This window comes from Octodon degus, unplaced genomic scaffold, assembly GCF_000260255.1.
Source record: "Octodon degus isolate 3935 unplaced genomic scaffold, OctDeg1.0 scaffold00229, whole genome shotgun sequence".
NCBI classification, from domain to species: Eukaryota; Metazoa; Chordata; class Mammalia; order Rodentia; family Octodontidae; genus Octodon; species Octodon degus.
In genome coordinates, this window is record NW_004524805.1 from 79,492 (window position 1) to 90,703 (window position 11,212).

At 45.5% G+C, this 11,212-nt stretch overlaps 1 protein-coding gene across 1 annotated transcript; it reads left to right on the top strand.

The window, feature by feature from the left end:
* The first annotated feature begins 7,669 nt into the window (after window positions 1–7,669).
* On the top strand, window positions 7,670–11,150 carry LOC111813820 (UL16-binding protein 1-like). Its single transcript, XM_023705771.1, has 4 exons — window positions 7,670–7,751; window positions 8,001–8,118; window positions 10,260–10,523; window positions 10,749–11,150. Exons 2-4 carry the CDS (start codon window positions 8,034–8,036, stop codon window positions 11,027–11,029), a joined length of 630 nt encoding a protein of 209 aa, XP_023561539.1. The 5' UTR covers window positions 7,670–7,751; window positions 8,001–8,033; the 3' UTR covers window positions 11,030–11,150.
* The last annotated feature ends 62 nt before the right edge of the window (window positions 11,151–11,212 follow it).

Sequence of the window (11,212 nt, forward strand, 5' to 3'; positions counted from 1 at the left end):
AGGAATGTTAGGAATCATTCTCACTGCTGGGATTATTGGATGGTGTAGTTTTTCTGCTTCCAAGATTTTTATTTCTGCTTTAGCCATGGAAGGACAACAACTTTTAGTAGCATATCCTTGTGCTTTGTTATATGGAGTCTTTGCCCTCATTTCTGTATTTTGAACAGAATTTATTTGGAATGTGGACATCAATGGGCCAAATGCACAGGAGGACCTTGAACTCTTACATTGGACCAGCAAACTGCTGCAGCACAACTCTCATGAAGATTTATGATAGACTATTGGAGCAATGAAAGTAAACACTTCTCTTTTATTCATTTTTATAGAACTTTTGAATACTATATTGGATTTATCTGCAGTGTGACTAGCTTTAAGTGGTTGTGCTGTTTCTTTCCTTTTCCTGTAGCCTTTGAAAAACAACTGTTTTCCTTACAAATTATATGACATTGTTTTTGATAGATTTTCATTAATTGTGGGAAACCAACCAAATAGATGATAATCTTTCTTAAAAACAACCCATTATACTAAAGAAAACACAAGACTTACTGCAGAAATGTTTTCCCCAGGAATTAGGGTAGAAAACTGTCTTATGTTCTCAAGTTAGGAGCACTCACTCAGAAAAACAAATCCCAATTCAGAGTTTTGAGTTTGCAGTTCAAAAATTTGACATTCCTTTAAGTTATCTCATGAAACTTTTGCTAAAATTCAGTTTTGAAAAGTTCACAGTCTACCTCATTGTAGACAAGAAATGTGAACTGCTATTTAGGTGTTAGTGTTCATGAAAACTGGACGGCCACAGTAATGCCTAGTTGATTGTCTGCATTTCCCAAGGAAAAGATAATCGCTAACGTTTTTTGAGAAAAAATATTTAAAATTTCATAAGTTCAGTATTTCATTTCTCTATGTAAAGTACATTTGATGAATATTAAAATTTTCCCAATTAATTTTAACTTGTTGAGTTTACTTTTACTAAACTACTGTTCTCTGTGTCTTTTTTTTTTTCTTTCTTTTTGTTGTTCTGTGTATCTTAATTTCTTCAACTAGGGTCTGATTTTGACTCCGAATTTTATCTAAGCTTTAGTTTTTTGTGTTTTATTTTCTTTGTACCAGGAATTAAACTTAGAACCTTGTGTTTACCAGGCCGGCATTTGTGTCACTGAGCTATCTCCCCAGCCCTCTACGCTTTAAAATTATATACTGAGAAATTTTTAAAAGCTTAAATGAGAAGCAGTTTATTTTGAATGGTAACATTATTTTCCTAAGTTTATTTGATTTATACTGTTAAGCTCTTTTGGCAGAAAATTGTAGAAAAACACTAGGTTCTGTGTATGGGCTTTCTGGAAGACCTACCTCTAATTCTGGACAGAACTGAGCTATGACAAAGACATGGCATGGGGAGGAAATTACCTCTTTTTTGCTTTGCTTTGCTTTGCTTTGCTTTGCTTTGCTTTGCTGTGCTGTGCTGTGCTGTGCTGTGCTGTGCTGTCCTGTCCTGTCCTGTCCTGTCCTGTCCTGTCCTGTCCTGTCCTGTCCTGTCCTTTCCTTTCCTTTCCTTTCCTTTCCTTTCCTTTCCTTTCCTTTCCTTTCCTTTCCTTTCCAAGAAGGAGCCTTTCATTCTAAATAAAAATAAATGCCAGACTGATGTATAAATTGTTTTCAAAGATGAAAGATTTATGTGTTCAGAAGAGAAAACTATAGATTTTCTTTTCAGAGCAAGATTTCAAGCATTAACAAAGATTGAAATAAATAAAATATATTTCTTATAAAATTCTTGATATCTAAGCTCTGGCATTACATAATATTTTTAAAATTTTCGATCCTCAGGAGAAAAAAATAAAAGTTAAGTTTTGACTAGGATTTCAAACTTAACCAATTGTATTACAGTATTTTTATTGTAATCTTTGGATACTATCTTTGTCTTTCACAGTTTGTTTTATGAATAGAATTCTTGTTAAGGCAATGTATGACTGCTTTCCATTAATACTCAGTTCTTCTGAACAGGATGCCTTGGACATTAAGTTTCTCCTCTTGGTTAGATTCAACACTGACTCATCAACCAAATTTCCCAAATGGACCAAATTGTCTCTTATTCTGCTGATTTCCCCACCCAACAAAATGGTGTTTACTTTAAAATCATGTTGTAGAGATTTTTTTTGTTTGTCGGTTTTCTTATTTAGCTGCAAAGTAAGATACAAAACTTTTTAATACTTAACTATTGCTCTGTCAAAACAACCGTACAATGGAATTGGATCTGATATAAGAGTTGAGTTCAAGAGTCTGCTGAAAGAGTCATATGTAGCCATTTTTCTCTTAATGAAACTCATTAGGTAAAAAATGCAGTATGTGTACCCATATTTATGCATACATTAAAGACTGGTATATTGTGTCTAAAAAAAAAAAAAAAAAATCCCTATCATCTACTTTCACTTGTGGAGTACAAGCTTAATTGATTGATGGATTGATTAATGGATTTGTTGATTTACTTTTAGCAATAGATTCATATAATAAAAAGCATTATTAGAAAATATGAGAACTGCTCACTCGTATCAAATGAGGAATTAATAGCTCTCTGTACTTCTCCCCTTCTAGGCAATCAACCCAACCACCCAAGGTCTATGTAAGTTAGACTGTGATGTCTGCCTTGACTCTCAAAAATTACACTGGCCACACACATCTTTCCTTACATAGCTGATGTCCAGCTCCTGGCTTCTACCACCTCAGAATGTAGTTATTGTCATCACCCAATTCACTGACTTTAGTTCCTCCTGTGGTAGAGCCAGGGTTCACAAGGCCATGTATCAGATATATCATGCAGAGGATTGTTTTCCAAGATTCAATGATGGAGCCAAATGAAAAGAGTGCAGGAGATCTGTCCACACAAGAGAGACTCATTGAGTCCCGTGAAGAGCCTGGGTCCCTAGGAAAAGTCCTGCATGAGTCCAGCTGAAGATTTAGAATACACAGCAGTGTCTCCCACAAGTCCCTCTGGAGGCCTAGATTGCACAACAATGACTCATGAAAGTCTGTGTGAAGGATCTCGACTGGGGAAGCCCAAAGGTCTGTGTCAGAAGTTAGAAAGTCTGAACCAACAGATGAAGGATCTGTGCCAACAGGCTGAGGGATCTGCCCTGGACCCAGGAAGCTATGTGCAAGGTAGGTAATACAGCTCATCAGACAAGTACCACTGTGATCCTCAGTGATAGGAAGGACTCGAGCTCCTCCAACAATGAAAACAGCTGGCTTCATATTAGGAAAGCCAGGGTGACACACCTTTCCAGGAGAATCAACAGCACATCATCTTGCCCTCCACTTCTCCATTTATGCTGCTGGCAACATTCGTCAGTTGAGTCATCCACACGCAGCACTATGCTGACTCAGTTCAGCTGGCTGCTACAAGTTCACCATTAGTTGTATAGCCACAGGCAGGGATGTATGCTCCATAAATAATGATCATACAGATCTCCAAGAAGCCAGAAGTCAATCATAAACTCACTTTACTCCAGAAGCCATTCACACATTTGTTGCTCAGAGAGGAGGTGTAAGTAATGAGAGGTAAGGAGGAGGACTTTTGGACCCTCCTACTGCGGTGAGCCAGGCTCCTATGAGAAACCTATTCTAGGAGCATTCCAATGCTCTGAGGCCTTGAATCTTGCCTTCTGTGTAAAATCAAGGGATAGAGGCCACTTCTGCTTGCCTCTGGGTGGGCCACACTAGGAGGGATTTAGCCAATCACACTAGGAGAGCACCCTCAAACTCTTGGGTAGCAACATTAAATACTGATATCTGCTTAGTGCTTTTATACATGTAAATTTGGCCTGAATGAACTCTTCTGATGCCATGAAATTCTCACTGTTTGAGTGTCCTTTGTCACATGTTCCTTGGATTTTGCTTTATAGAAATAAGAACAACTGGGGGACCTGACCCTTAGCTCAGTTCTTTAAATGACTGCTTCAACAAAGCAGTCAGGCTCAGGCTGCTGTGGTTCAGTCCCCACAACTCCAGCTAACCAATCCTGCCCTGAAGGCATGCGGAGCCAAAAAATAATAATAATAATAAAATTAAAAAAAAATAAGAACAGGGCCGGGGAGATGGCTCAGTGGAATAAGCGCTTTCCTGGCAAGCGCAAGGGCCTGAGTTCAATCCCCGGTTCCACAAAAAAAAAAAAAAAAGAACAACCCCATTTTGGGGATGTAGCTCAGTCACCTAGCACACATCTGGCCATTAATTCAATACAAGTCAACATACTATCACTATCAAAAAAACATTTTTTAAATAATGCAAGTGGTTGTTTTGGTGTGCAGTGCATGAATCCCTCACTATAACTCACCACTGGGCATTGGAGCCTACACACTCCCTGCTGTGGCTCCCAGGCTTCTTGCTTCATCACACATCACTGGGAAGGCAGTGAAAACTGAGACACAGATCCTGGCCAGGCACATAAGGAGAAAAGCATGCCTATCAGGCATCCCCACCTTACTTGCTCAACAAGAGAGAGGGACATCAATGGTTTGGGAAGCATGTGACACTGCACTGCTCAGAGGGTCGCAGGGAAGAGTGGCCAGACTTTTTCTGCTCTCTCACATACTGATGCCAGAACACACAGTGAACCCACGTTCCAGGGGCTAGTTAATGGCATTATGGGATCGGCACTTGAACAACAGTTTATGGAACCTGGATTTGTGTCGAGGTGTAGCCCTTTGTGTCACTTCAGGTACAAATAACCTGTGTTTCAGACACTAAGAGAAAGATAAATACTGTGATATGTAATGTCCTCACTATCTCTCGGGGTAAGACTCATTGAAGACAAGAGTCTAGCTATGACATATGGGCACAAAACATCTGCCTGATGCTGACTCAAGAAGAAATAAAGGGGCCAGGGAGATGGCTCAGTGGAATAAGTGCTTCCCTGGCAAACGCAAGGGCCTGAGTTCAATCCCCGGTTCTGCAAAAAAAAAAAAAAAAAAAAAAAAAAAAAAAAAAAAAAGAAGAAATAAAGGGCCAGACTACAGTGATAGAACATGCCTGGGTTTCCAAATGCTCACCCAGCCTCCCATCAGCAAGAATGAACTACTCCTATCAGCAATGCAGGACAAGCTCAGCCAAACTGTTAGGTGGAAAAGGAGTACATGAGTAAACACTGTGTGCTTAGCAAATCTCACCACTATTGCCTGGGATGTGGAGGTTAACCTCAAAACAAGAATGCAACAAAGAAAGACTCATCCTAGAAGAAGCAGCAAAAGGTGTAGCATCTGTAAGACTCTTGTCAAGAACATGGATTATGCAATACAGAAAAGATGAACCAAGCTATAAGATCCATGAAGATTTTTTTTTTTGGGGGGGGTAACCGAGGCTTGAATGCAGGCCCTTGTGCTTCCCAGGGAAGTGCTTATACTACTGAGCCATCTCCCTGGCCCTATAAGATCCATGAGGACATTTGGTAGACCAACATCTGACTGCTACTCCCTATCCCTGGGGTGACATGGCAGCAAACTGCATGGACATAATTCAGAAGCATGACCAATGTGATATTCATTTTTCTTTTGCTGTGACAAAGCATCAGGGAACAACAACCTAAAAGACAAAAGATCACTTTTGGCTCACAGGTTCAGAGGTCCATGATAAACAGGTTCTGCTGTTTGAAGCCTAAGGTGAGGGAGAAACACCATGGGGGAGCACAGCTGTTTACCTTGCAGTGGCCAGCAGGAAAACAGAAAGAGAGAGAGACAGGCAGAGGCAGAGGCAGAGGGGCAGAAAGGATGAATGATGAAAAGGCACAGAGGGTGAGAGAGGCAGAGAGGACGAAAGAGGGGCTGTAGAAGGAGTGATCTATGACAGGACAAAGGCAAAACTGCCAAACCCAAGCAAATACCCCCAGGAATCATGGGCCCCCACTAGCCATCTCATAGGCATTTGTGAGAGTCCTGGAATAGAGTTCTTTATGGGATCATAGCACCTATTTTCTCCATTCACTCTCTTGTCCCTGAGGACTGGGTCCTAGCAATGAGAAGAGGCTATCTGGCCCCTGGTCACCTCCCAACACTGTAAGCTTGCTAATGGGGAAAAGCAAATCACAGAGCAAAAGCCACAAACCAAGAATCCCACATCTTCTCACCTCCACAGGGGGTCATTGGCCTCAGGGCAACAAAAGCTCACACTGCACTGTGAAGTTGTTGAAATGGCATTAACCTGGTGAGTGGATAGTGGGCTAAAACCTGCCTGGATGTAGGCGACAACAGGGAACATGTCCCAAAGAAACAGAAAGGACAGAGAGAGCATCACTCAAAGTCGCTGGGTCACAGGGCAACTGGCATTTCCTACCAATGGCCAACATATTCCAAAGAACTAGAGAAATGGCTTCCTCAGCTTTCTTTCTACTACAAGTATTATTCTTTGCTGATAGGATAGCAGAATCGTCTTTAAACCTGTTGCCTTCTAAGGAGGCTGCATGTGGGGTCTGAAGGACTCCGGTCTTATAAAAGACAACTTGAAAAGTCCACAGCAGAAGGTGAAGACAGCTCAAGAGGGGACCTAAGAAGGAGTGGACCTACACCAAGCAAGAAGCTTGTCTTGTAAGTAAGGCTGAAGACTCCTTTTTCTGGCCTGAAAGGGATGTTCACAACCTACAGATGCTAGTCATTCTTTTTTCCATTCAATTTCTGTATGTTCAAAAGGAATAATAGTTGCATAAATTTGTAACAATTGTACCAAGTCTGATAACAGAAAATGTAGACATGTAAGATGAACCAGAACAAGAAATCAACACACGTTTAGTGTACTGACTTTCCTGTAAAAAAGATACAAACCTTTCTCTAGGCACAGGCAGCTCCTCCGGGACTAGGGCCACAGGTTCCAGCCCTGTTCCAAGGGCTCCACCTCCAGAGGCCCCCTTCCTAGTCTCAAAAACACTGGTGATGGCAGGGAAACCTGCCTTTGTCCTCTGCATCCTACCTCTGCTGTTGTCTGACAAGGCAAACAGGAAACAAAATGCCTGCCTGTGGGGTGGCACATGCCTGTCTTCCCAGCACTCTAAAGACCTAAACATGGGGACAGCCATGAATTCCAGCTACAAAGTGAGTTCCAGAGTAGCCCCAGAAGTAAAACCAGACACTTAGGAGGGGATGGGGACCTGGTCAGGTGAGGCCAGCCTATAGTTCCAGCACTCCAGAACCTGAAGCTGGAGGAACTTAGAGAGTTGGAGACCCACGTGGGCTACAAAGTAGCTCAAGGCCAGCCTGAACTGCACAGCCAGACCCTGGCCAAAGAGACAAAAAGAAAGAAAAACAGAAGAAAAGAGCTTAACACAAAATGCTTAATGAGGGCCTGGAGATAGATCAGCAGCAGCATAAGTGCTCCCCTGACAAGCTCAATGTCCTGAGATTAATCCAGGGTACAAAAAAGAAAGAAAAAGGAGGAGGAGGAAGAGGAGGGGGAGGAGGAAGAGAAGGGAGAGGGGAAGGGGGACTGAGAAGGGGAGGGGTGGGGCAGGGGAAGGAGAAGAGGAGGAGGGTTAGGAGAGGAAGGGAGAGGAGGGGGAGGTGAGTCAGAGGCCTTGACCAACCAGCCAGAGCCCCAGCTCACCCCGCCCAGCTACTAGGCTCATCAGCCCTCCCCCTCCAGTGCTGGCTGAGGTGCAGCCCTGAGCTCATTCAAAGTTACTTCCCTCAAACAAGCCAGACTCAGGGCGCTCTTCTGATACTTCTAAGAACAGCACTGCAAGCACACTCTGAAGGCAGAAGACAAATCAGCCCGAGGTAAGGCAGGGGGCAAGTAGGGCTGACTGGGACAGAGCTGTGACCGCGGGAGGGTGGTCTCCCTGTGGGCCTGGGTGGCACATGAAATGACCCGGAGGACATCCGTCTTCCGGCGTGACTAGGACAGCCACGGAGAAAACTCGCAGAAGCCCGGAGTCTCCTAAGCATCTAGACTTTTTGGAGGTGCGGTCAGCTCTTCCCGGGCTAGGGCCACAGGTCCCAGCCCTGTGCCAACGGTTCCACCTCCAGACGCCCCATTCCCTATCCTCGGAAAACCCGGTGATGGCCGCGAAACCTGCCTTAGTCCTGAGCATCCTATCTCTTCTGCTTGAGCTGCCCTCGGACCTGTTCCTTCTAGCCTGGGCAGGTGAGTCCCTTCTATCCTGGGCAGGTGAGTCCCTTCTATCCTGGGCAGGTGAGTCCCAGCAGCCCTTCTTCCCTGCGCACGGCTCCCCGGGAACCTTTCCTCGCTCCTGACCTTGTCACCTAAGCCCTTCTCACTCCTCCCCACCACTGAACCAAGATCAGCCTTAAACCACCAGGAACAGGGGAGGGAGAGGTTGTAGGGAAGCCCAGGCCCTGTCACTCTAGTGACCAATGCAGGCGCCACTACCTGGCCAAAATTGGAAAGTACAGCCTCCCAGGCTGAGTGAATGGGCTCCTAAGGCAGGAAGCTGAACCTCCTGGCTCTGATACAAATTTTCTGCCCCAACCCCAGTTCTCCAGAATCTTTGCCAGCAGATCTTCTCCCTGCAGTCCACACCTCACCACCCCATGCATCCACTTCCCTGCCGAAACACTGATGCTCCCATCACACCCCTGTGCCCCTGTGCCCCTGGCCACATGCCCAGGGCCAAGGTACCCAAGGCCCGCCGATCTTACAGACAGAAGCTCTAGGCCGCCCCCTCTAGCCCTGCCTGAACTCACACACTGGCAGCACACCATCCTCCTCCCACCACCTAGGGCACCAGCATGGCCTGATGTTCCCAGTAGAGCCCTGGCAGTGGCTGTAGACAGTGCCCTCTCTAGACTTCTGGCTCTGAGCCCAGGACTCTGGCCTTCCTCTAGGGGAGAGAGCGCCCAAAGGTGGTTACTACCGAGGCAGGGATCCAGCACTCTTCCGTGCAGGATTTTCACCTTCCCAGGCCACACCAGATCTACCTGATTCTGCCTTCAGGCCGAGGGCCTCTGGAGACAACAGGCCACTGGGGGGGAACCAGGCCTGTCCCCTGTCCTGTGTTTCTCTTCCTAGACAAATACCTGTCACAGTAACTGTTTAATGTCGTTGTCTTTATTTCTACTCTGAGCTTTATTATTTCACTATGCCAATGTCAGTTTTGATTTGTTCACCAGCCATTTAAAAAAAAAATTTAGGGGCTGGTGAGATGGCTCAGTGGTCTAAAGCACCTACTTAGAACAAACTTAGAAAAGCACAGGGACCTCGGTTCAATCCCCCAGCACCACATGCCAGCCAGCCCTGCCCCCTGGTGGGCTGAGCTCGCCACACACACGCACACACACACACACACACACACACACAAATAAATAAATAAATAAATAAAAATTTAAATCATTTATTTATTTATTTATTTATTTAGTGCAGAATCTCTCTGGGCAACTCACACTCAAAGTGATCCCTCCTGTGTCAGCCTCCCCAACACTGGCAATGCAGGCAGGCACAACTGTACCTGGTTGTGGTGGCCAGCTCACCACAAAATTAGCACATCAGACACATGTACATGCTTGATCCACAGGCCTCCTACTGCCTTCCTATGAGCAGAGTGCACAGGAGAAGTTCTGGCATGCACATTCCATCCCCTCTGCGGTGTGCCTTCTCTGAGGCTGCGGAGCCTTTCTCCGCTGCATTTCTTGGAAGGTCTAGATTTTCCTTGTGTCCCTTTTATTTCCATGAGTACATGTTTGCAGTTAAAATTGATTGCACACACTGCAACGTATAGCTACCTGTACTCTAGATCTCTTCATTCCTTTTACTATGAGATGCGGTCTGGGCTGCCCCTCCTCAAGTGAAGGAAAGTCACTATTAGCATGGGAGAGCCCCTCCCCACATTGAGTCTCAACCCCAGGAACCCTAATCCTACACTGAACTCTTGTGGCGCACCCGACTCCTGTACTCATCCCAAATGAGGGCAGCTCTACATGCTCACCGTCTCCCCAAAAAGCACCTGAGTTGCTTCTGAAGACCTTGTGCCATCCTGCCTTTTCTTCTATCGAGGTCAAGAGGTCATGAATGTGGTCTTAGTCCCGTGGGCAGAGGGAATGTGAACCTTCTCCTGGGCCATGAGGCTGCTGCCTGGGAAGGTCCTTTTCCCCCTCCCGCAAGGCAGGAATGCCAGGTTTACAGGCAGAGAGCACAGTGTGGGAGGAGAAGCCCTTTTTCTGGCAGCTTGGCCCTTCAGAGATTCTCCTCCCTCACAGATAGGATTAGATGACAGAGGCACCCATTCCCAGCTCACCCCACCCCAATCCTGCCTAATGCTTTGTCCTCAGGTGCACACTATCTTTGCTATACAATCATTGTGTCTCCTAAGCATCTATCCTTAGAGAAGTGGTGCACAGTCGAAGGTACAGTGGACGGGATGACTGTTGTCCGCTCTGACTGTTCTGGTGCCAAGGCCAGAGCCACAGATGTCCTTGGAAGGAAGGTGAACGGCACCAAGACTTGGGAGCAGCAGTCAGAAATACTGAAGGACTTGGCCAACAGTTTCAGAGAAGTACTGCTTGACCCTGAGCATGGGAACTGGATATCCTCAGGTAAGTCAGTGTGCAGTGAGGGAATAAGAGAAGGCATAATCTTTAGGGATTTGAATCCCATTTTGTGGGAAAGGAAACAATTGGACGTTGGCCCAGACCACAAGTCCAGCAGCAAGTCTGCAGTGGAGGAAGAACAGGACCAGATCAGTAGACGATAGCAGGTGGCTATTGTGTGAGCACCAAGGATTTGTCCAGAGCTCAGGCTGTTCTCTCTCCTCAGGGCAGATTCTGTGGAGCTGAAGGCCAAGATGACCTGTCAGCAGAACACTGGTGGGAAGTTCACAGCATCCTGGCACCTTTGCATCAATGGAGGGACGTGTCTCTGCTTGGACTCCAACTTAAAAGAGTGCGCCAATGTCCCTCCTCAATTCCATTTGATGAAGGAGAAGTTGACAGACGATGAGGAGCTGTACCACTTATACCGCACATCAAAAGCGGAGTGTAAGAGCTGGATGAAGGACTTCATGGAGGAGTGGAAGGAAAATGTTGATACTACAGGTAACTGAGGAGGGTGGAGGAAGACGGAGCTCCCTTCAGATGAGATGCTCCCTCGTGCATGCACCTGTGGCTGTATATGAGTGGGTGTGGGTGTGGGGGGGCCTGTGTTTAAATACTCTATGTACAATGCTGTAGACTGGTTTCCCCGGGAATAGTGCCAGTGTAGTCTTTTTTTTTTTTTTTTTTTTTTT